This window comes from Orycteropus afer, unplaced genomic scaffold, assembly GCF_000298275.1.
Source record: "Orycteropus afer afer isolate SDZICR_OR568_19922 unplaced genomic scaffold, OryAfe1.0 scaffold00012, whole genome shotgun sequence".
In the NCBI taxonomy this organism is placed as follows: Eukaryota; Metazoa; Chordata; class Mammalia; order Tubulidentata; family Orycteropodidae; genus Orycteropus; species Orycteropus afer.
Genome location: NW_006921599.1, coordinates 14,575,276 through 14,600,720, shown reverse-complemented (window position 1 = coordinate 14,600,720; position 25,445 = coordinate 14,575,276). Strand labels below are relative to the sequence as shown.

Sequence of the window (25,445 nt, the reverse complement as noted above, 5' to 3'; positions counted from 1 at the left end):
ACTCTATAATTTGCCTTCTTGTAATGGTAATTGAAGTGATAAAGACAGCTCCTCTTTCACAATGAAGACTGGATTGCAACCAAAGGAGCAAGTCCTGTTGATGGTGCAGGTGATGGAAAGCATTCCTTGGGGGGAGTCTAGCCAGGTCATTACAGGTTTTTCTCCTCTCTCCTTAGAAATTGGACGCCGAGTTGGAATTGAGCCCCAGTGCACAAAACAGCTGAGGTTGTTTAAGGCCAAGTAAATGGCATGGCTTAAATCGATTAAATAATAATAATAATAATAATAATAATAGTAACATATCCAGAATGTGTCATCAGCCATGTCTTGGTAGATTTTAGACTTGCTTATTTTATAATGATGAAGAGCATTTACATACTGGTCAGAATTGTATTTATAATATCAGGCCAGTAAAGAGAAAGGGATGTGGTCAGTGAGTTTTAGTTGATTCATTTATGAGACAGAACGGGGACACATGAGGAAAGTGTATTCATATAAGGAAGACATTATTTTATGTGTATAAATTGCTATGCTATGTAAAAAATACCAAAATACCCTATGTACTTGAAAAGACAATCACAGAATTTTAAAAATAGCCATGGTCTATTAAAATGTAATTTCCACAGCATTTTGGTCCATCATTCATTGCTGCTGTTAGGTGCTGTTCAGTCGGCCCCACTCAGGGTGACACCAAGCACAAGTGAATGAAATGATGCATGGTCCTGCGTTGTCACCATGATTGGTTGTAATCTGTTGTAATCAATTGGGTTTTCATTGGCTGATTTTCAGTAATAGAACACCAAGCCTTTCTTCCTAGTCTTTGTCTGGAAGCTCCACTGAAACCTGTTCAGCATCATAGTAACATGCAGGCTTCCATTGACAGATGGGTGGTGGCTGCATATGAGGTGCATTGGCCAGAAATTGAACCTGGATCCTGCATTAGCATAGATTACATACTTGTCTTTCTTCTCTGATAGTCTGTAACAAGGAGCCCTTGTGGTGCAATGGGAAAGCACTTGGCTGCTACCCAAAAGATCAGTGGTTCAACCCTCCCAATGGCTCCATGGGATTAAAAGACATGCTCTAGTAAAGATTACAACCTGGGAAACCCTGTGGGGCAGTTCATATAGGCTTGCTATGAGTCAGAATTGACACTATGGCACACAACAGCCATTGAACACTTTAAGAACAGAGAATGTTTCTTATCAGGAGAACTGGCCAAAGGACAACCCTCTACTGAGTGACCATTGATATGTGGCCTTACCCAAGTCAATGCTCAGTTCAATGGTCCAGTATTTTTAAATGTTTCTATATCTATTCTTTTTTTGTGATTTATTTTTCCATAAAAAAGGTAAACAACAACAACAACAACAACAAACCCTTTGAATATCTTAATCTCTTTTCTCTTTCATGAATTGTACTATTTTCCTAGGATTGCTCGCCAGATATAGAATCTGGGGTCAAATTGTATGAACTGTTTGTCCGTGCCCTTTTACCTTCAATCTTTGTTTTAACATCATTATGGAAATAAAAATTTCAAACCAAAAAATTCATCCACTTGGAGTGTACAATTCAATGATATTTAGTAATGTGGGATTGTGCAACTATCGCTACAATCTAGTTTCACAACATTCCCATTGTTCTCAAAATATCCCTAATGCCCATTTACAGTCAAGCCCCATTCTCACTCCCAGAAAACCACTTATCTGCTTTCTGTCTCTATGTGTCCAGGCTCAGTTTCAGAGAGCACAACTCCTTGAAAGTGAGGAAAGCTTGTATGCAAAATTGAGAAACATGAAAAGTTATAGCTGATTGTAGTATTACATTCCATTTCTACTACTAGTAGGTAGGTTATGCGCATTCTCATATATCCATCAATCAATTCCCTTTTGTGAATTGCCTTAATATTTTTTGTCCATTTTTCTACTAAGTTGTTAGTCTTTTTTTAATATTTATTTATTTATTTAATTGATTTGTACTAAGTTCTTCATACATTCTGGACACTAATCCATTTTGATTATTTGCATTGCAATACTTTCTAAATTCCATGGCTTCTCTTTAGATTTGTATCTGATGCCTTTTATTGAATATATAATTTTAATTTCAATGTGGCCAGAGTCATCAGTCCTTTTCTTTATAGTTTGTGCTTTTTAAGCCTTTTTAATTTCCTCCCTATCCAAAAATATAATCTTTTCTCCTCTAAGTTGAAAAGTATTTCTTTTTGCACTTAGAGTTTTACTTTTATGTATAGTGTGAGATAGGAATTCAATATTTTCCCCCTACATGGATAATCAATTGTCATAAAATTTATTCAATATATGCTTCTATCTATATCAGGGTGGGAGCTCTGGTAGCATAGTGCCTAATGCACTTGCCTGCTAACCAGAAGGCTGGCGGTTCAAACCCACCAGCCACTTCTCGGAAGGAAGATGGGGCAATCTACTTCCGTAGTGATACTGCCTCGGAAACCCAAGGAGGGGTCGCTATGAGTTGGGTCCAACTCCACGGCACATAACAACAACAACTGTATCAGGGCTTTCCATTCTGGCTCATTAATTTATTTTTATACTTCCCCCAACAATAACAAACTTAAAAATGACTCTTAATTTTACTTTGTTCATCTTCTTTACTTATTTTTGCCCATTTGTCTTCCAAATGAATTTTAAGACCATTTTCATGAAAAAATCTATTGAGAATTTGAGCCAAATTTCATTAAATTTGTGGATAAAATAATTAGGAACAACTGATATTGATGTCTTCCTGTCCATATTGTTTACTTTTTTTTTAAAAAAATGAGTATCTTGCATATCCTTTGTTTAATTTTTTTCCTAGATAATTTACAGCTTTTTAATCTTATTTTAATGATATTTTCTAATATTTATTTGTGGTATAAAAAATGCTGTTGATTCTTGTATATAGATATTATTTCCAAGCACATGGCTGAGTCTTTCTTCAGTTTTATTGTTGTTGTTGTTGTTATGTGCTGTCAAGTCTGACCCGACTCATAGCAACCCCTCCTTAGGTTTCTGAGGCGGTATCACTATGGAAGTAGATTGCCCAACTTTCCTTGCAAGAAGTGGCTGGTGTTTGTTAAATCTCTTGGATTTTTTATAAAGGCAATAATTTAATTGGCAAATAAGGACTTTTTTTTTTTTAATAAGATAATATGTCCAAAGTTTCTCATCCTCAGCACTATTAGCATTAGCATTTTGGACCAAAAATTCTTTGTGGTAGGGGCTGTCCTGTGCATTGTAGGATATTTAACAGCATCCTTGGCCTCTATCTATGAATTTGGTCTGTAAACTTTCACCCAAATCAAAAAAAAAAAAAAAAAAAAAAAAAAAAACAAACAGTTAATGGGGAGGGGGAGGCTTAGGAACATAGATTTGTGGAAACTCAGTACATAAAGATAATGTTCTACATCCTGGATTGGTGACTGTAGGGTCTTAAAAGCTTGCAAGCAGCCATCTAAGATACAACTATTGGTCTCTACTCATCTGGAGCAAATGAGAATGAAGGAAACAAAAGACTCAAAGAACAAACAAGTCCATAGGACAAATATCCCACATAAATCATGGGCTCTTCTAGCCTGACACTAGAACTAGATGGTGTCCAGCTACCACTACCAACCGTTCTGACCAGGGATACAGTAGAAGATTCCAGATAGAATAGGAGAAAAATACAGAACAAAATTCAAGTTCCTAAAAAAGGCCACTTACTGGACTTATAGAGACTGGAGAATCCCTGAGAGTATTGCTCTAAGAAACCCTTTGAACTTGGAACTGAAACTACTCCCAGAGGTCACCATTCAGCCAAATAATAGATTGGTTTATAAAGTAAACACTGTCACCTGTAAGTAATGTAGTCCCTTAAACAATCAACTATATAGCCCAAAAGGTCAACATTCACCCAAAAGCAAAGAGGAGAAGGCAAGGAAGGAAAGGGAAGCTAGATCATTGGAAGTAGAACAAACAGAATGGAAATAATGAGAATGCTGACAGATGAAAATTGTAACCAATGTCACAGAACAATTTGTATAAAAATTGTTAAATGGGAACCTAATTTGCTATATAAACTTTCATCTAAAACACAATAAAATATTTAAAAGATAATAATATGGTATATACCTCAACTGGAAACAGTACATTGATAATTGTTGAAGCTGGCTGATGGTACATAGGGATTCACTATATTAATAAGTATAATCTTGCATATGTTTTTAATTTTCTATAATAAAAGGGTGTTTTTTTAATTTGTTCTTTTAAAAAATTCTGCACTTGTTTATATTTTGCAGATTTGAAAAATGATGGAAAAGAAAAATGCCCAAACATTTTTTTGTTTCTTCCTTTTTCAATCATTTGTCTATCAATTCTTTTTCTTGTCTTAATGTATAGGTTATAACCTCTAATGCTTTATTGAACAGAAGCAGTGACAAGAGAAATTTTGGTTTTGTTCCTGACTTTACTGTGACTTCTTTTAACATTTTATAATAAAGTATGAATATTGCTATGGGATTTTGATAATCTCAGCCTAGCTACAGAATGTATCTTTCCTCACTTTTTTTTCCTAGGATTACCAGGTATAGACATATCTGTGTTCACATTTACAGTCACATATGTTCATATATATGCAAACAAGAGGTATTGATTATTACTGGTGATTGAAATGTGAAAGTTGGAAACAAAGAAGAATCAACAGAAGTTGGAAAATATAGCCTTGGTGATAGTAATGATGCCAGAGATCGTATGACAGAATTTTGCAAGACCAACAACTTATTCATTGCAGACACCTTTATACAATAACATAAATGGAAGCTGTACATGTGGACCTCATCTGTTGAATCAGATCAACTACATCTGTGTAAAGAGGTCATGGAGAAGCTCAATATCTTCAGCCAAAATAAGGCCAAGAACTGACTGTGCAACAGACCATCAATTGTGAATATGCAAGTTAACTTGAAGCTGAAGAAAATTAAAACAAGTCCATGAGAGCCAAAATATTATCTTGATTATATTCCACCTGAATTTAGGGAACTTCTGAAGAATAGATTTGACGCATTTAACACCAGTGACCAAAAAACCAGACAAATTGTGGGATGACATCAAGAACATCACCCATGAAGAAAGCAAAAGGTCATTAAAAAGACAAGGAAGGAAGAAAAGACCAAAATGGATGTTAGAAGAAACTCTGAAACTTGCTGTTGAATGGAGAGTAGCTAAAGCAAATAGAAGAAATGACAAGATAAAAGAGCTTAACAGAAGATTTCAAGGAACAGCTTGAGAAGATAAAGTCAATTTTTATAATGAAGTGTGCAAAGACCTGGAGTTAGAACAGCAAAAGGAAAGAACATGCTTAGAATTTCTCAAGCTGAAAAGAACTGAAGAAAAAACTCAAGCCTCAAGTTGCCATATCGAAAGATTCTATGGCAAAATATTGAATGATGCAGGAAGCATCAAAAGAAGATGGAAGGAATACATATGGTCACTGTACTCAAAAGAATTGGTCAATGTTTAACTATTTCAGGAGGTGGCATATGATCAAGAACTGATGGTACCGAAAGAAGAAGTCAAAGCTGTACTGAAGGCATGGGTGAAAAACAATTCACAGAACACCCACTGAAATGTTTCAACAAACAGATGTCATGCTCGAGGCACTTACTCGTCTGTGCCAAGAGATTTGGAAGACAGCTCCCTGGCCAACTAACTGGAAGAGATGCATATTTGTACCCATTCCAAAGAAAGGTGATCCTACAGAATGTGGAAACTATCGAACAATATCATTAATATCACATGCAAGTAAAATTTGGCTGAAGATAACTAAAAAATGATCGCAGGAGTATATTGACAGGGAACTTCCAGAAATGCAAGCTGGATTCAGAAGATGATGTAGAGTGAGGGATATCATTGCTGATGTCAGATGGATCTTGGCTGAAAGCAAAGAATACCAGAAAGATGTTTACTTGTGTTTTATTGACTATGCAAAAGCATTCGACTGTGTGGATCATAACAAATTATGGGTAACATTGAGAAGAATGGGAATTCCAGAACTTAATTGTGCTCATGAGGAAACTGTACATAGACCAGGAGGCTGTCATTTGAACAGAACAAGGGGATACTGCATGGTTTAAAATCATGAAGGGTGTCAGGGTTATTCAATCTGTATGCTGAGCAAATGATCTGAGAAGATGGACTATATGAAGAAGAGTGGCATCAGGATTGGAGAAAGAATCATTAAAAACTTGCGATATGCAGATGACACAACTTTGCTTGCTGAAAATGAAGATGACTCGAAGTACTTACTGATGAAGATTAAAGACTACAGTCTGCAGTATGCATTACATTTCAACATAAAGAAAATAAATATCCTTAAAACTAGACCAATAAGCATGATCACAATTAATGGAAAAAAGACTGAAGTTGTCAAAGATTTCATATTACTTAGAAGCACAATTAATACCAATGGAAGCAGCAGTCAAGAAACTAGATGTCACATTGTACTGGGAAAAGCTGCTGCAAAAGACCTCTTTAAAGTGTTGAGAGCAAAGATGTCCCTTTGAGGACTAAGGTGCACCTGACCCAAGCCATGGTGTTTTCAATTGCCTCACATGCATGTGAAAGCTGGACAATGAATAATGAAGACGAAGAAGAGTTGGTACTTTTGAGTTGTGGCGTTGGCAAAGAATACCGAAAGTACCATGGACTGCCAGAAGAACTAACAAATCTGTCCTGGAAGAAGTGCAGCTGGAATGCTCCTTGGAAGCAAGAATGACTAGACTTTGTCTCACCTACTTTGGTCATGTGCTCTAAAGAGACCATTCCCTAGAGAAGGATATCATGCTTGGTAACGTGGATGGTCAGCAAAAAAAAAAAGGGAAAACTGTCAACAAGATGGAATGACTCAGTGGCTGCAATGATGGGCTCAAGTATATCAAGGGTTGTGAGTTTGGCACAGGATCAAGCAGTGTTTCATTCTGTTATACAGAGGGTTGCTATGAGTCAGAGCCAACTGGCCGGCACCTAACAACAGCAATATGTACATATATGTATATGTTTAGAAAAATAAAATCATGCTCTACATATGGTTGCTTTAGTTACCTAGTGCTGCTCTAGCAGAAGATAACCACAAATGGGATGACTTTAACAGAGAGGAGTTTATTCTCTTACAATTTTTGGAGGCTAGAAGTCTGAGTTTAAAGTGCGAGGCTCTAGGGGCTGGGTGAAAGCCCCTCAACCTTGGGCTTCAGCTTTGCTCCCACCACTGAATCTCGAGGCTTTTCTTCACTCAGGCAACTGCTGGCTGCTGAGGCTGACAAACCTGAGGTTGACAAGTAAAAAGGCACAGTCCCAATATATCACCAAACAACATGGCAGGCCACTAATTCAAGTCCAGGTAAAGTCCCAAGATTGGCAGAGCATGGCAGGCTGCTGAACAACAACTTGGCTACTTGTGGGGTCCAAGTGTGCCAAAAAGCTGGAGACCTTCCTCAAAGTTGTTTCCTATATACTGGAAGCAGACCACATCCCTAAAGCAGCTACTCGGCTGCTCTAATAGATTCCACCATGGAATTAGTTACCAATCTCATCATGGGGAATAACTATACCCAGCCACTCAACCAGGCCGTGCCAAGTTGATACACATTTTTAACTACCACAATGGTATAAAACTCTTCTTTCTTCTTAACATGATACCATGGGTATCTCTCTAAGTTATTCTTTTTTATAGTCACATAGTATCCTTTGCTATAAAATTCTGAAATTTATAATTCTATCTTTTTTAATGATTTCTTCTATTACTTCTAAGTTTAGAATATTTTTCTCTTTCCAGAAATGTGATAAATATTTAGAACTATTTTTTTCTGGCTTTTGTATGGATTTATGTCTTATATTTATCTTTTAAAAATTTTTTTGAATGTGATGTATTTACATTAAAATAATGTTAACTTTTAATATATATGCTACTCAATCTCATTTCTGTAGGGATGAAAGAGACCTTGAAATGTAGTCTCAAAAATTAATAGGAAGGAGGGTTAGATGAAATTATTTCCAAGGTACTTTTCAACTGCAACATACTATAGTTAGCAATAATGACTAAGCAGATATTCTCATCTCTGTCACAGAATATTACTCCACTGTTGCTGCTTATGCGGAGCTCTGGTAGTGTAGTGGTTAAAGCAATGGGCTGCCAACCAAAAGGTTGGTGGTTCAAATCCACCAGCAACTCCATGAGATAAAGATGAAGCAGTCTGCTTCCGTAAAGATTTACAGCTTGGAAACCCTATGGGGGTCGTTATGAGTCAGAACCATCTTTATGACAGTGGGTTTGGTTTTGGGGTTTGGTTGCTAGTTATAGGTTTTTGTTTTCTTTTTTAAGTAAAAAAATTATTGTGAAGTGGAAGAAAGTAAGGCTTTTGACATAGAAACTTCTACCATCCAAACAGTACTTCTAAACAGTGGTGTCACTGGGGTTGTTGTCACCAAGTACAGTAACTCATGGTGTCATTCCCACCATGGACCTATCTCCCCCTGTACCAGATCATACAGAATCCTTAGCAAGGTTTATTATCAATTTTAATCATAGGATAATATGTGATAATTATAGTTGTAAAGTACTTAAATGTAAAATTTCTTATATGAATAGTAACAAACAACAGAATTGTTTTGTAAAATCTTTCTACATTTAATTACAACATTATTAGTTACTGACTAGAAGCCTTTTTTCATTTTTCTCCTTTTCCTTTATTACTTTATTCTTAAAAAAGTTATTGATATAGGTTCACAAATACTAATTACCACAATATTGTAGCTATAATACCAGAAAATTTGACAAAGTCAGAGATTACAAAAACATGAGCAACAATGAAAGCAACAGCATTTGTTTCTAGTGCATGCAAATGAAACCATGTGATTTGAAGTGTCATTGGATTTGGGTAATAATGACAGGTCTGACCAGAGTGCACTAGAAGGTTCAAAAAGTAAATTATCATAGAGTTTTAGCCTTGTAGATATATTGATATATGTAAATTGGGCTTACAAAAACTGTTTAAGTTATTATAGCTAACTAGAGAGATATTTTAATAAGTAATAATATATTTCTGCTGAAATACTGAACAAAAATTTTATAGACAGTCCTTTGTTGTTACCCTCTCTGACAGTATCACCTGGTGCTGTCTGCATCCCTTACTTATGCCACTGGCTTAGAAATTATGGACTCATTATTGAGTTTCTAGAAACATATTTGTTTTTGAGGAAATGAACCTTTCCTGACGATGACTGATTTTCTTAAAATTTTCATGTGTAATATTTTGAAAGAAGCCATGTTGATAAATGGGTAAATATCAGAAATACCAGATTGAGAGATAGTGTGGCCAGATCTAAGCTTTGTGAGGGCAGAGATTTTTGTCTGGTTTGTGCACTGCTTCCCTTAGTGCTGAGGGTAATGTGTGGTATATCAGGGATGTTCAATAAATACTTGGTGAATGAATGAATGAATGCTAAATGTTAAGTGGCCTTGGGCAAATAACTCACATTTCAGAATCTCAGGTGTGACCCCAGGATGGTCAAGTTTCCCCCGTTTACAAAATGAAGGTAACAATATGATATGTGTCCACTGGGAATTATTTGGTTGCTTTGTTTTGAACAGTCTTCCACCAAGGAATGGCATTTATGAAGAAGGGAAAAAAGAACGGCTAAGAACGGCTAAGAACAGCTGGTGGCATAGTGCCTAAGGCATTTGACTGCTAACCAGAAGGCTAGAGGTTCAAACCCACCAGCCATTCCTCAGAAGGAAGGTTGGGCAATCTACTTCCATAGTGATACCACCTCGGAAACCCAAGGAGGGGTCCTTATGAGTTGGATCTGACTTAATGGCAGTGAATAAGGGATAGGGATGTTATACAGAGTCATAATTCAGAGAATATATGGAACTGGAATTTAGTATTTATGTGAAAGAAACAAATGTATTCATAAAGACTATGAGACAAGAATGCTTAGAATTTAGGCAGAAGACTTTCAAATTCTCCAGGCAGCCTTTTCATGTCAGGACAGGGAAGTCAGGGTCAGATATAAAGTGAATTGCCCAGTGCACACAGCTGGTGATGGCTAGTGGGCACTAGTGCCCAAGTCTCATAACACCCAGTTCTGGGCTATTTCCATTAAATAGATACATGTAAAACCAAACCTCACTGATAATTTGTGAGATGGAAAAGTACAATTGAATGTACTCTAATTAAGTGGCAGGAGTGAAGAGCGTGGTAAAGCAAAAAAGCTAGAAAACCCATTTTAACAAACACTATTGGGAAGCATCAGAGAGCAAAGTGTAATTAGCAATATAAAAAGACTATAATCAGAGATAGAAGTGATAGTTGGCTGAAGCTAAGAAATCCATTAGCTTTTAGTGTACTTTAAAATCCCATTTTGCTACATCAAAATTACTAAAGAAGTACAGACTTTCTTCTGTTTTCAAATTCAATAGCAATCCTACTTTTTGGTTTGTATTTCTGATTATCTCACTGACTCTTTAGAAAATCTCCTCCTCCTTATCCAGAACCAATTTTGCCTGGAAAAAACAGTCTCTGTGAGATGGTGCTGTCATACTTACTAGGGGAACCTCTTTGTACTTTTAGTCATTTATTCCATTCCATTCACTCATTCATCAAATTTTTTATTGGACAACTACTGTCTACAAGGTTCTGAGGCTATCAATTTTAATTAGACACCATTTCTGGTCTTGAAATAGTAATGGTGAAACGATAATTGCACTGCAAATGGGATGTGTTTTAAGAAATTGAAACTAACACTAAGAGGAGTCCCTGGGTGGTGCAAATGGTTAACACACTCAGCTGATAACTGAAAGGTTTGAAGTTTGAGTCCACCCAGGGGAGCCTTGAAAGAAAGGCCTGGCAATCTGCTTCTAAAAATCAGCCACTGAAAACCCTGTTGAGCACAGTTTTGCTCTGACACACATGGAATTGCCATGCATTGGAGTGGACTCAATAGCCACTGGTAATAGGAAAAAAGAAGACAGAGGTTCACAGAGGAAGGACTGACAGAGCAGTATCTTGAAGGAAATGAAATCTTTTTCTAGGTACATGGGGAGCAAGGCAGGCAGAGTGGATGGAAGGAGCAGAGCATGGTTGTGAGGCTGGCTCACCTGAATCTGAATGTCCTTGGAATTGATCACGTCCACAATGCCCACCACATTGTCAAACACAAGGCCAAACTTCTTACAGTTGTCTAAGAAAACAACACAAAACAGAACAAACAATCTCCATTAAGTACCCTGCAGCATGTTTATCCAAAAAAAACCAAACCAAACTCACTGCAGTAGAGTTAGGAAGCATCAGAGAGCAAAGTGTAATTAGCAATATGTTGTTGTTGTTGTTATGTGCCGTCGAGTCAGCCCCGACTCATAGAGACCCCTCCTTGGGTTTCCGAGGCAGTATCACTACGGAAGTAGGATTGCCCAACCTTCCTTCCGAGGAGTGGCTGGTGGATTTGAACCGCCAGCCGTCTGGTTAGCAGGCAAGTGTCTTAGCCACTATGCTACCAGAGCTCCCAATTAGCAATATAAAAAGACTATAATCAGAGATATAGCGACCCCTCCTTAGGTTTCCGAGGTGGTATCTCTATGGAAGTAGATTGCATAGTCTTCCTTCCGGGGACTGCCTGGTGGGTTTGAACTGCCGTCCTTCTGGTTAGCAGTCAAATGCATTAGGCACTATGCCATGTTTATAGAATATCTTATCCTATTAAGGACAGGGACATAGTTCTGCCTTACCAATTATTATGGAATTTATTTTTCCTTTTATCTGTAGAGTAGACTTGTCACATTTGAAAATGTAAGCCACTTGTTTCAGTTCAGTGGCCGTAATCACAAGGTCATTCCTGTCTTCTTGGTATTCCTAAAATTGAAACACATGCAAACTATGAGAATATATAGATAGATTGAATTCATTGCATACTGAAATTACTATGTATTATGGAGTGCAGCATAAATTATAAGTTTTCAGTATATCCTTTCTTGCAGAACCATTTTCTTACAGACTAAACCACAGTTCTTAGCATATCATTGTAAAGATAGGAACAGATCAAATCACTGCTTGGTAGGAGATCAGTGTCAACTTTCCAACAGATAAATTTCAGGAGCCCTGGCTAATGGGTGGGACTGGGTGGGGATATGAGAGCTTTTGGTTGAGGCACTGAGGCTGAGTCTGGACTTCATGATGCTGCAGCACAATCTTCTCTGTCTAGTAAGAGTTGGGCAAATAGGTTGGTGAAGTATCACACAGGGGTCTAAGCATTATGAATTTTAAGGCCACTTCTAGGGACTTGGGAGTCCCTGGGTGGTACAAAAAGTAATGTATTCAGTTGCTAACTGAAAAGCTGGAAGTCTGAGGCCACCCAGAGGCACCTGAGAAGACAGCCAGATGAAAAATCAGCCAGTGAAAGCTTGACAGAGCACAGTTCTAGTCTGACACACAGGGGGTTGACAGAGTTAGAATCAACTCAACAACAATACAACCTTGGTCTTTAATCTTTAGGGAAGACCCTGGCTGGGGAGGAGGCACCACCTTTCATCTCCATTCAAAGTGCCTTTGTGCGCTTCACACGATTTACCCTGAAATTGGTAGATGGCAGCAAAAGGATAAGATTATGTGTCTCCATCAGTGAGATACAATGAAACATCCTATAGCTGATCAGAATGGGGCACAGAATTCCCAGTCCCACATGTTAATGGGTTCTCTTGCTGCCTGGTGAACAGCTTGGGGAAGCATTCAGAAATGCTCTGCTTTCTATTCTACCTGGTGGCCTTCTGCCACTGCTATTTCACTATAAAATCCTTAAGATCCTAGTAAGTGGTTTACCAAGGTCTTGCTGTCAGTCCTTTCATTAGATTGCATCAGGAATAAAGATTAAAAGGCATTACTCACCACTCTCCATTTCTTTCCCTCCAATTCAAGCACAGGATCATGTCTCTGAGGAGGATGAGATTTGGAAGAAGTGGGACTTGGAGTGTGGCTTTTGGTTGGAGATCGAGTTTGTCCTCCTTGAGCCCGTAGGCTGGGATTTTTGTGTGTCATCTGGTCATCTGTGACATGCCGGAGCCCTAGAATGGGAACACAGAGATACATTTCTTTATATTTTATGCAGAGGGAAATGTCCCTAATTTCTTAGATCAACATGATTTAAGCAGCACGAGAATTTTTGATAATGATATTTTCATCAGAATCTAGTGCTTTCTCAAGGTTAAGATGTACAGAGACCAGTATAAATGTAGAGTTAATAGAAGTACTGGAGGTAATTTTTAATTTTGGGAACCTCTTTTCAAGGAGAGGAGCTCTGGTAGCATAGTGGCTAAAGCACTTGACTGCTAACCAGAAGGCTGGTGATTCAAACCCATCAGCCACTCCTCGGAAGGAAGGTTGGGCAATCCTACTTCCGTAGTGATACTGCCTCGGAAACCCAAGGTGGGGTCGCTATGAGTCGGGGCTGACTCGACGGCACATAACAACATAACAACAACAAAGATGATAGATGAAAACTCTACAAAAACAAACCACCTCATCAAAATGATCCCATAGTTTACTTATCTCATGGGTAAATTCTTTCCCAGACATAGCCTAAAAAGTTAGGACATCCTAGTAAGTATATATCAGAGAATGAGACTGATATTAGGGTTCCAAATCCAGTCTTCTCAGGTGATGCTCAGAGTCTTAGCTCTCAGCCCAGTACATAGGGACTGTTACATCATAACTCCTATTACATGTCCAAGGTGAAATATATGATCACATACTTTTGGCCACATGACTTTATTTTACAGAATGCATGTGGTTCTGATCCTGATATATTTTAAATGTTCTGTTGTTCTTGTTGCATGCCATTGAATCAAATATGAGCATTTAACCATTGTGCCACCAGGGTTCCTTAAATGTTCTATGACAAATATATATAAAACCAGTTGCCATCAAGTCGACCCTGGCTTGGAGTGATTCATGTGTATCAGAGTAGAACGGTGCTCCATAGTTGATTTTTCAGTGCTTGGCTGCTAACTGAAAGGTTAGCTGTTCGAAACCCACCAGCAACTCTGCAGGAGAAAAATGTGACAATCTACTTATATAAAGATTACAGCCTTGCAAACAAACCCTATGGGGCAGTTCTACTTTCCTATAGGGTTGCTAGGAGTCAGAATTGACTCAATGGCAAAGTTTGATACAGGGATATATATCATTGAACTACTGTTGTCCTCATGAGGAATGGTTAATTAAAAAATAAATATATAATTTGGACAAAAGTAGTGCAATGATATGATTCTTTGATAAGGGTGCTGCCTGGGGACAGGAGTGCTAATGTTTATAATTTTTGTTTCACTTGATCTTGACGCCTTAATTGTAGAAGATGGGCTGAGGTGGTGATGCAATACAGGGGCAGATTTAGAACCCAGTCTTTGAGCTCTTCTCTTTGTTCTACACAGCGGTTCACTGAGGCAGTCTGCCCAGAGATGAAGCACACCGTATGCCTCTGCCTTCGCAGCAGCAGTGCCCTGTGTGTTGGGGACAGGGATGGAATGATGTGGCATCAATGTGGGCTCTGGAAGATCTGGGTGCCTGGAAAGGGAGACAACCTTAACGTCCTGTTTTCTCACCATTTATAATTGCTTCTCCCTGGTTAAGCTGAGCAAATAAAGCTGAACGTGAAGGAGAGGACCCTTCTTTTCTGCCTTTATTGTCAAAAAGTGGAGGTGGTCCTGGAGGAGGTGGAGGAGGAGGGGGTGGAGGAAGGCCAGGCCCAGGGGAGAAGGCAGACAATGCTGATGCAGTTGATGCTACTGGACCCTGTAGGAGAGAGAAGACAGAAAATATTGTTTGCATTGAGATGGATGACCTGGTGACAACTAAGACTTTGCCACTGTCACTTATACCCTCTTGGCAATGGGGAAGTGGGCTCAAGACTCACAATTGGCTCCCAGAGGGCACACTTATGCATCATGGTCTGATTGAGAGGACCTGGGCCCGAAAGGGGGCTCTACCATGGGAACATGGATGAGGATGTAGCTATGCAGCCCTACATGTGGGCTTTGCATGTCCAGGAGTTACCCTGTCAACTCAGAGGCAAACAAAGCCATAGCACAAGTTCATGTTCAAAGCTCAGGATGTGAACGACAGTGGGCCTTGGCCAATTCTGGATCATAAGAAAAAAATGGTCCATTTAATAAGAGGATTAGCCTTTTTTGGACACTGGGAATTGCTACTACCCATGAGAGGGAAATCAGTCAAAAATATGCAATGGTTATTAGATGTTTTTGAATTTTATTTAAGCAGGCAAAGAGAGAGATATTGAAATCTTTTCTCTGGAACTCATTTTTCAAAAATACATATCTCTAATTAACCCCCAAATGAGGGCACTTGTGACCTGGATGCTTGTCAATCTTGGAGGTGACCAGTGTTCAGAACCATCCGATGGTTCTGGAGTCAATGCTGACTCTTAGTAGACCAACCAGAATCTGATATTTCCTGAGCAAGATTTGTGGTTATCTTTGTTTTCTCTGCTTTGCAAAATGCAACTCTTATTTTCAACATTAAGTCCTCATAATTCAACTGGCAGTAAAAGGTGGTAACAAAGGAAGGGATTAGTTTTGTTTTTTCTCTGCCAGTCTTTCTTTATTTTTTTTTAATCCTTGTGAAGTATTTCAAACATACAGAAAAGTATAGAAGAATATAGTAAACAAAGGAAATCATTTTAATGTTTTCAAAGGACCTCATAGATGATTGTTCTCTTAGAGCTTAAAACGAGTAGGACAAAAACACATATGCAACAGACTTGGGATAAATTCCATTCTACTTTTAACCCCAGAAGTAAAACTGTATACCTATGATAAGGACTTTTAGGCTAATTCACTAAAAATTAAACAAAAACCAGGAAGCTTAAAAATTGAGAATTATGGAAATGTGGCTCAGAGTCACATATTTTTAATACCAAATACAAATATTAGGTTTTTGAGGAAAAAACACATTATCTAGTGCTAACTATTAATGAGTAAGCATATCTTTACTTTCATCAACAACTCAGTATTACAGCGTATCAAAATTAGGGTGTTTTTGTCTGTAGTAGTTTTCTGTTGGGGGAAAAAAAGCCATGCTATTTTCAAAGTATTTATATAATCCCTATTAACTGCAGAATTACACTGAAAAGAAAAGATTCTCTTATTCAGAATGCATGTTTTAAAACTCAGGAGGCTGGGTGGAGGTCTTGTCTCCTGAAGATATAATTTGCAATGGCTTTTTGTTTCTAAGAAAGATCAGCCTGACTCCATAAGGATTCTTGGGTCAAGCTGAAAATGACTACACAGCTCTTGAGACTGACCAATATGTTCTTTTCAGTATCTTAAATGTTTTCTATTTTATTAAGAGGGTGAAATATGAGAATTTGCTTTGAGTAATAAAGAGAATATAATATAACTTCCATGCGTCAAACAATATTCTAGTCCTTAGCTTCAGAGGCCGAGAACCACGCACTATTACTTTTATTTATAAGCACGTAATTACTCATAGTGTAAGTGAAGAACCCCTTATCTGAAACACTGCAGTTCTGCACTCCTATTTTGTGGAAAGGGGAATCAACCCTGCTTCTAAATTCCAGCAGTTCCTTCGCTCTCAGATTCAGAGCCTCTCTCCAAGAACCATTAAAGAACACTGAAACCAATAATCCTTATATTCAACTTTTTGGAACTTTGATACATTCAGATGGTTGATCAAGGAATGCCAAACAAATGATTTACTGCAACAAATGTTGAAAATAAAAGCCAAAAAATAAGAGCACTCAGGGCTTGTTGAAACTCTGCCTCAGACTTATCCTTTGTATGCCCTGGCTCACTCTTGTGTCAGCCCCAGAGGGAGCACAATGCTGTATTTTGGTTTCCAAGGTTACATTGCAATTAGCATTCAGGGGCTTTACTGTACAGTGTGCTCGAAATCAAACTGATCAGACGTTCCTGAACTGGATCTCCGTGGGCTGCCCCTTGCAGTGTGTCTAATCTTTGCCTCTTTCTCCTCTTCTCTCTCTGTAGACTATTCTGTCACCTGAGACCAAAGCTTCTGCATTATCCTATGTGCCTGGCCATGAGGGATAGTCACTCCTGGAATCTCACTCTGTCTCCCCAAAACCAAGGGGAAAGAAAAGAAGCCAAAAAGTGTGGAAAGTCTGGTGTGTGCCAGGCACTGATTTTCTCTCACCTATTTCACATATATGTTTTATAAATGTAAAAAAAAAAAATTGCTGTGGTGAAATATATGTAGCAAAACATTTGCTATTTCAGCCATTTTTACACATACAATTCAGTGACATTGTGGTCCCTATATTGTGCAGCCATTACCATTAACCATTTTCAAATTTTGTCATCACCTCAAACAGAAACTCAGTACCCCTTAAGAAACACCACCCTGTATTTCATATACTAGGAGGATCACCCATCGTAGACAATTTTCAGTGAAGCTTCCAGTTAAACATGGATTAGGAAGAAAGAGCTGGTGATCTACTTCTGAAAATAACCCAACAAAAGTCCTATGGGTCACAACAGAAAACTGTCTGATATAATGCTGGAAGGTGAGCATACGGTGGTAGCAACAATGGACTGTGGTGTAGTAAATTCCACAGTGTTGCTCTTCTAGCCATAAGTCTTTGTAAACTCTGTGGTGGAATTTGCTGTGAGCAACTGAGTAGCTCCTGATTGTTAAAGTTATTCACCTGGGGTATTTCTGTTGGGAGCGACATGAAGTAATTTTCTGGGAAGTTTACTCTCTCTCAGGAGTGTAGAACTCTGATGTTGGGGTTGGTTGGTTTGGGCCACTCTGATAGGCTCAAAAGGAGCCCTCCTAGAAGCAGAAGGAATCCCTCACTGCCAGCTGAGAGACATGAGAAACATACACTGCTGAGAGAGACACTGAGAGCCACACACTGCTGGGAGAGAGACTGAGAGAGACTTTGGCTGAGAGATGGTGAGCTGAGAGAGACTAAGCATGTTCCTGAACTTGAATTGTAGCCTGTTGATTCCCTAATAAGCCCCATAATCTTTGAGTTCTGTGTGGCCACTGCAGCGAATTACTGAACCCGGTAGAGAGGTGGTGGGTGTTGTGGGAGGAATAGTTGGTGTCATGGTTGGTGAAAGGGCTGGAGGGAGGCAGCATGTCTGGCCTCACAGGAATAGGCCTTGGGCTACTGATGGTGATTCTGTCTTCCTCTTGTGGGGTTAGAGGAGGTCAGAAGATGTGACATCTTTGCTCCTTTAGCAGTTGGTGTCAGAAGTGGTGGGATTCGTTACAGTGGCTCCAGACTCACAGAAGCATGGGACTTTGTAAAAGAAAGAAGGAAGGGGTCTGGGAAGTGAAATTTTGGATTATTAGATAGTTACTTTGGTTGGTGTTACCTATTAAAGGAGATGATTGATCCAGAGGCTAGGGCATTTGGTTACACCTAGCCAAAGGCCCAAGGCCATATACATAGAATGGAAAGGTAATCAAGATGAAGAGATGAAACTGGAATGTCTTAAAAAGGATTATGTGTTTTGGATTATGTGTTTACCTGAATGTACTATGGATATTGAATGTTCTCTTACCTACTTGTACATTAGAAATGATTATGGGGTATGGGTAACAGAGAGCATGTAAGTCAGCCTTCAGCCAATACTTGATTGGATATGTTAAAAGGGGAAATAGAATTTTCCCAGAAGAAACACAAGCTTTTGTTTCAAACCCTGTGTGTAGAATATAGGGGGCTTTGGTAGAAAACCTGAGCCCCACCCAGAACTATTGAGAGAACAGAAGATTTGCATTTGAAGAAAGGACCTGAAAAAAGAGAGAGAGAGAGAGAGAGAGAGAGAGAGAGAGAGAGACTGTTTTTTTGAATTTCAAGCAAGGAGATAGGTTTTGGGCGCATGGAGGCAGGAAAGTCATGGTCCATGAGAGAAACCCCTTCTAGGACTGAAAGTTAAAGGAAACCAGGGAGTAGTAGGCTTGTATGCTACTTTCTTGTGACCACTTGGGTCCACTTGAGTGGAAATGGTGGAAAAGCAGCAATGAGGAAATGCGCTGAGGTTTTTACTCTTTGACCTAGGCCATGGAGGCTGGGAATGAGAGGAAGGGCTGGCTGGTCCAAAATGTAAGGAATTGTGAGCCTATGGGCATTGAAATAGTTCCCGAGGACTGAGGATGTAAGAGAAGGTGCTGGCTGGTCTGAAGTGAAGGGAAGAGTGTGACTCCCAAACTTTGCAGCTGGTACCCATGACCCAGCTGGGATGGCTAGGGCTGAGCTGACCAGAACCTGAGCAAACAAAGAGGAAGATGTTTGACACTGAGCTGGTGTTATGTTGCTGCAATGTGATGGTTTGTGCTGGGCTAGACTTTGCTTGTTTATGGATGCAGATGCCCAAAGTTTCCAAGCAGAACAGAAGATTCTTCAGTGAGAAAGGAACATGCTTGTCTTCTCACAGTACTGGTTTGATGTTGTTGTTGTTGTTATGTGTTGTCGAGTTGGTCCTGACACATAGTGACCCCTCCTTGGGTTTCCGAGGCAGTATCACTATGGAAGTAGATTGCCCAACCTTCCTTCCAAGGAGTGGCTGGTGGGTTTGAACCACCAGCCTTCTGGTTAGCAGGCAAGTGCATTAGGCACTATGCTACCAGAGCTCCCACTAGTTTGATAAGGATGGGCAAATTAGAAATTGGCTATCTAAAACTGGGGAAGATAAAGGCATGAAGTGGCTGGCTTACACACTTTCATGGCTGAGGTTATTCTTAAACTGATGGTGAAGGGGATGTTAATTTTTGAAGTATAAAAGGGATAATGGCTAGAAAAGCCAGGGGGTGGCCTGCAGTGTAGTAAATTCCATAATGTGGCTCTTCTAGCCATAAGTCTTTGTAAACTCTGTGGTGGAATTTGCTGTGAGCAACTGAGTAGCTCCTGATTGTTAAAGTTATCCACCTGGATTTTGTTGGGAGCAGCATGAAGCAATTTTCTGGGAAGTTTACTCTCTCTCAGGAGTGTAGAACTCTGATGTTGGGGTTGGTTGGTTTGGGCCACTCTGCCAGGCTCAAAAGGAGCCCTCCTAGATGCAGAAGGAATCTCTCACTGCCAGCTGAGAGATGAGAGAGACACGCATTGCTGAGAGAGACAGTGAGAGGCATACACTGCTTGGAGAGAGACTGAGAGAGACTGTTGGCTGAGAGACAGTGCGCTGAGAGACACTAAGCGTGTTCCTGAACTTGAATTGTAGCTTGTTGATTCCCTAATAAACCCCATAATCTGTGAGATCTGTGTGGCCACTGCAGCAAATTATTGAACCCAGCAGAGAAGTGGTAGGTGTTGTGGGAGGAATGGTTGGTGTCAGGGTTGGTAAAAGGACTGGAGGGAGGTGGCATGTCTGGACTTGCAGGAATAGGCTTTGGGCTACTGATGGTGATTCTGTCCTCCTCTTGTGGAGTTAGGGGAGGTCAGAAGATGCGGCCTCCTTGCCCCTTTAGCACATACCAATGATTGTGAAGATGGTGCAGGGCTGGGCAATGTTTCATTCTGTTGTCCATGGGTTACCATGAATTGGAACCAACTTGATATCAACTAACAACAACAATCAAGTAACTAAAGGTATGGGCTGCCTTGACATATATAGGTCTCTGACTTGAACAGATGTGACTGTAGTATTGGGAGGTGATGAAACCACCACCCTTGGTTGTTTTCTCCTTTATTTCTCATGTCATCCCTCTAATGGTATAGAAGTTGACTGAGTTCCTATACCTGACTCTGGAACCAGTCTTGATATTATGGGAATAGAAGAAATCTTGGACGTTGTTTTGGTTACCTACTGCCACTCTCACAGAAAAATACCACAAATGGGATGGCTTTAACAAACAGCAATTTATTCTCTTACATTTTTGGAGGCTGGAAGTCTGAATTCAAAGTGCCAGGCTCTAAGGGATGGGTGAAAGCCCCTCAACCTTGGGCTTCAGCTCTGCCTCTTGGTCCCAGCCCACTGAAACTAGAGGCATCTCTTTACTCCGGCAGCTGCTGGTTGCTGAGGCTGACAAACCCAAGGTTAACAAGTAAAGTCACAGTCTTAATACTACCAAATAACATGGCAGGCCACTGATTCAAGTCCATTAATAGTACTAAGATCAGCAGACAACATGGCAGGCAGCTGAATGATGACTTGATTACATGCAGGATTCAAGCGTGATAAAAACTGCAGATTATTCCCAAAGTTTCTCCTTATATACTGGAAGCAGACCATTTCCCTAAGACAGCTACTCAGTTGCTCGCGGGAGATTCCACCATGGAATAATTAGAAAATAGCAATATTTTTAATATTTTTATTGCCAGTCTCATCATGGAGAATAACCACAACTTGCTGCCCAGCCACTCAAAACCAGGCCCAGCCAATGTACACCTATGTTCATCGCAGCACAATTCACCATAGCAAAGAGATGGAAACAACCTAAATACCCATCAACGGATGAGTGTATAACAAAATTATGGTATATCCACACAATGGAATACTATGCCACATTAAAGAACAATGAGGGATACATGAATCATCTTGCAACATGGATGAACCTGGAGGACATTATGCTGAGTGAAATAAGTCAACTGCAGAAGGACAAGTACTGAATGAGCCCATTACTGTAAAAAGACAGAGAAGGGTTTGCTTCAGAAAGGGAACTCACCTAGTAGGTTACTGGGAAGGGGAGGGATTAAATTTGGGCTAGTTGGGGCTTACACGCTGACATGGGTAGGGGGAGGGATATACGGGAAGGATATATGGCCACCATAATAACATTGGGAAATGAGAGGACACCTGATTGTACACATAAGAGACAGTCGACAGGTGCTAATACCAACCAATGTCTCCACAATGCCACATTATCATTAACACCAAACACTAGGCTATACAGATAAACACATAAACACCTGAGATGATCAGATGGGTGTCAGTGAACAAAGGTATACTCCAGACCAAGGATAGATTCAGCTGAGGCTAATCTTGCACAGACAACAGTGATACAAAATACCTGCAGTCTTTACAGAAACAATTGAAGATAGACACAGAGTAATCTCTCACAGACATCCTGACACTATGGGAGAGAGATCCAATAGATCTACTACCTCAGGACCATAGTATTGGGGGGACACCAGACTTAATTGGCACAACAAAATACATAAAAGCATTGCTCCACATCCTACATTGGTGAATAGCGACTGGTCTTAAAAGCTTTCAAGCAGCCATCTAAGATGCAGCTAATGGACTCCTAGCATCGGAAGTGAAGACGAATGCAAAAAAAAAAAAAAGGCATTTAGAAGCAATTAGCCCTAGGACACGATGGCCCTCGAGACCAGAAGAACCAGATGGTGCCCAGCTACCAATGCGAACCACTCAGGAAAGGATCAAATCTGGAGATCCTGGATAGAGTGGGAGGGAAAATGTGGAACATAATTCAAAACCTCAATAATGACCAGAATTACTGGTCAGATGAAATCTGGCGAGACTCCCAATACTATGGCCCTGGAATACATTCTGTGCCCGGAATAAAACTCACCCCCAGGGGCGGGCTCTCAGCCCAATAGTTAACAAGATGTATATGCAGACTACTCAACTCAGGATGCTGCACCCACATACTCTATGGTAATACTTCCCTTAAAGCAATAGACCATAGGACACCAGAGGACCAACATTCAAACTGAGGAAATGCAGGACAAACAGGAGTGCATAAACATGAGGGGCACAGGAGGAGGGTTGCAGGGTTGCAGGAAGAGAGGAGACTGGGTTAGGGTTAGACATGGTGAATGGGGAATGAAACTGAATATACGAGTTACGTTGAATGTAAAACAAGCTCTTAAAATAAAAAAACAAAACAAAACAAAACACAAAAACAGGCCCAGCCAAGTTAACACATAACCTTAACTACCACAGGTATTGGCATTGGCACTTCAGCATTGAGTGGGCCTTAACACTGGTTTTGTTGTGGTCTGTGCCCTGGTTCCAGAAATTGGCTTCTTGCCTTAATCATTTTTTTCTGAGTACCCACTGGTTGCCCTAATGGGGTACTTGTACCCATACCTTGGATCCCTTCTTAGTGTTCAAATTGTTCTTGAATAGGATCCTGATCCCTCTCCTGGAGACTAGAGGATCAAGGACACTGCCTCTCATTGTAAAGATAAAGACTCATGGCAGAGGGAATGCAGAATGCACCTGGTTATCTAGCCTGAATGAGAAGTAATAGTGCTGATGACTTTCCTCCACAGGTAACTGAAGTCATACTCCCTGTGGAAAAGCAGGAGCTAAGAGGAAAAAGGGACACTGGAAGAGAGTAGATTTTGTATACATCACAATTTGCATTAGGGCAGTCTGAAGACAAAGAGGACTTCCTGGTTGGTACAAATAGTTATGGATTGCACCTCAATATAAAGAAAACAAAAATCCTCACAACCAGACCAATAAGCAGCATCATCATAAATGGAGAGAAGATTGAAGTTGTCAAAGACTTTATATTAGTTGGTTCTACAATCAACACCAATGGAAGCAGCAGTCAAGATACCAGAAGATGTATCGTACTGGGCAAATCTGCTGCAAAGGACCTCTTTCAGGTGCTGAAGAGCAAGAATGTGTCCTTGAAGACTAAGGTGCACCTGACACAAGCCATGGTATTTTCAGTTATCTTATATGCATGTGATAGCTAGACAATGAATAAGGAAGAATGAAGAAGAGTCAATGCTTTTGAGTTGCGGTGTTGGTGAAGAATACTGAAAGTACCTTGGACTGCTAAAAGAACTAACAACTCTGTCCTGGAAGAAGTGTAGCTGGAATGTTCCTTGGAAGCAAAAATGGCCAGACTTTGTCTCACCTACTTTGGTCAAGTTGTCAGAAGGGACCATTCCCTGAAGAAGGATATCACGCTCGGTAAAGTGGAGGGTCAACGAAAAAGGGGAAGGCCCTCAACAAGATGGATTGACACAGTGGCTACAATGATGGGCTTAGGGATAGCAGGGATCATGAGGTTGGCACAGGACCAGGCAGTGTTTCGTTCTGCTGTACATAGGGTTGTTATGAGTCAGAGACGACTTGATGGCACCTAACAACAACCACAAATAGTTAAAGCACTTGATTGTTAACCAAAAGTTTGGCAGTTCTAGTCTATCCAGAGTTTTCTCGGAAGAAAGTTCTGGTGAACAACTTTCAAAACAATCCACCACTGAAAACCTCATGGAGCACAGTTCTACTCTGATATACAAGTGGTCTTTGTTGTTGTTGTCGTTTTGAGATACTGAAGGACATCTCCCAAATGGCCAACCTTTTCTGGGAGGTGCCGAGGACTAGGGCTGGGAAGAGCCTCTGAACTAACGGTGCCTTCCTGAGATCCTGGAAACATTATAGGAGAGTCACCAGGGGTAACCTATAACAGGGCTCTCTTCCCTACTTTATTTACCAATGAAGTCTTGAGAAATTGCAACATTAGTGGCAGGCTGGATTCACTTCCTCTGAACAGAGGCTATGTGGTCAGATCTACATATGCAGAAGAAAACAAAGACACACATAATAAGATGCTATTTACTTGCAAATCATCTGACTAGTTCTGGTACTTCTAAAATAACTCTTACTTACAAATTCTTTTATAGTGAGTTTTACCCTAACTGCTACTTTTATTTTATTGCTACACTATAGAATCATAATCTTAGGATCTACAGGATTATGTGGTTCAATCCCATTTAAAATAATGAACTGAATTCACCTAGAAGATATATAGGTGACAAATAAGAACATGATGAAATGCTCAACATTGTATATCATTAGGAAATCGCAAATTAAAACAACAATGAAACACCACTCCCAAAACCAAACTAAACTCACTGCCATCGAGTCGATTCTGACTCATAGCAACCCCCTTTTGGGTTTCCGAAGCTGTAAATCTTTACAGAAGTAGATTGCACCTTCCGAGGAGTGGCTGGTGAGTTTGAACCACCAGCCTTCTGGTTAGCAGTCAAATGCCTTAGGCACTATGCCACCAGAGCTCCTTGAAATACCACTACACACCTATTAGTTGCTTTAGAATTGACTCTGACTCTTGGCAACCCCACGTATGTCAGAGAAGAACTGTGCTCCATAAGGGTTTCAAAGGCTAATTTTTCAATGGAAGATCACCAGGTCTTTCTTCCAAGGCACCTCTGGGCGAATTCAAACCTCCTACCTTTCAGCTAGCAGTACATTAACCATTTGCACCACCCAGGGACTGCTACACACCTATTAGAAAGGCTAACTTCCAAAACACGCTGGCAACACCAAACACTATCAAGGATGTGGAGCACAGGAGCTCTTATTAATTGATGGTGGGGATGTAAAATGGTGCAACCATTTTGGAAGACAGGCAATCTCTTACAAAACTAAACATAGTCTTACCATTTATTCCTGCA

The 25,445-nt window shown here is 39.9% G+C and overlaps 1 protein-coding gene across 1 annotated transcript in view; it reads right to left on the bottom strand.

The window, feature by feature from the left end:
• The window catches only part of CAP2 (cyclase associated actin cytoskeleton regulatory protein 2), a 230,110-nt gene that overhangs the window by 6,747 nt on the left and 197,918 nt on the right, over positions 1-25,445 (bottom strand). Inside the window, exons 7-10 of the mRNA XM_007951960.2 lie at positions 14,641-14,830; positions 12,929-13,104; positions 11,776-11,899; positions 11,149-11,231 (exon numbers count right to left, since the gene is read on the bottom strand). Coding sequence (XP_007950151.1) covers positions 11,149-11,231; positions 11,776-11,899; positions 12,929-13,104; positions 14,641-14,830 — 573 coding nt within the window. The remainder of the gene's footprint in view (positions 1-11,148; positions 11,232-11,775; positions 11,900-12,928; positions 13,105-14,640; positions 14,831-25,445) is intronic.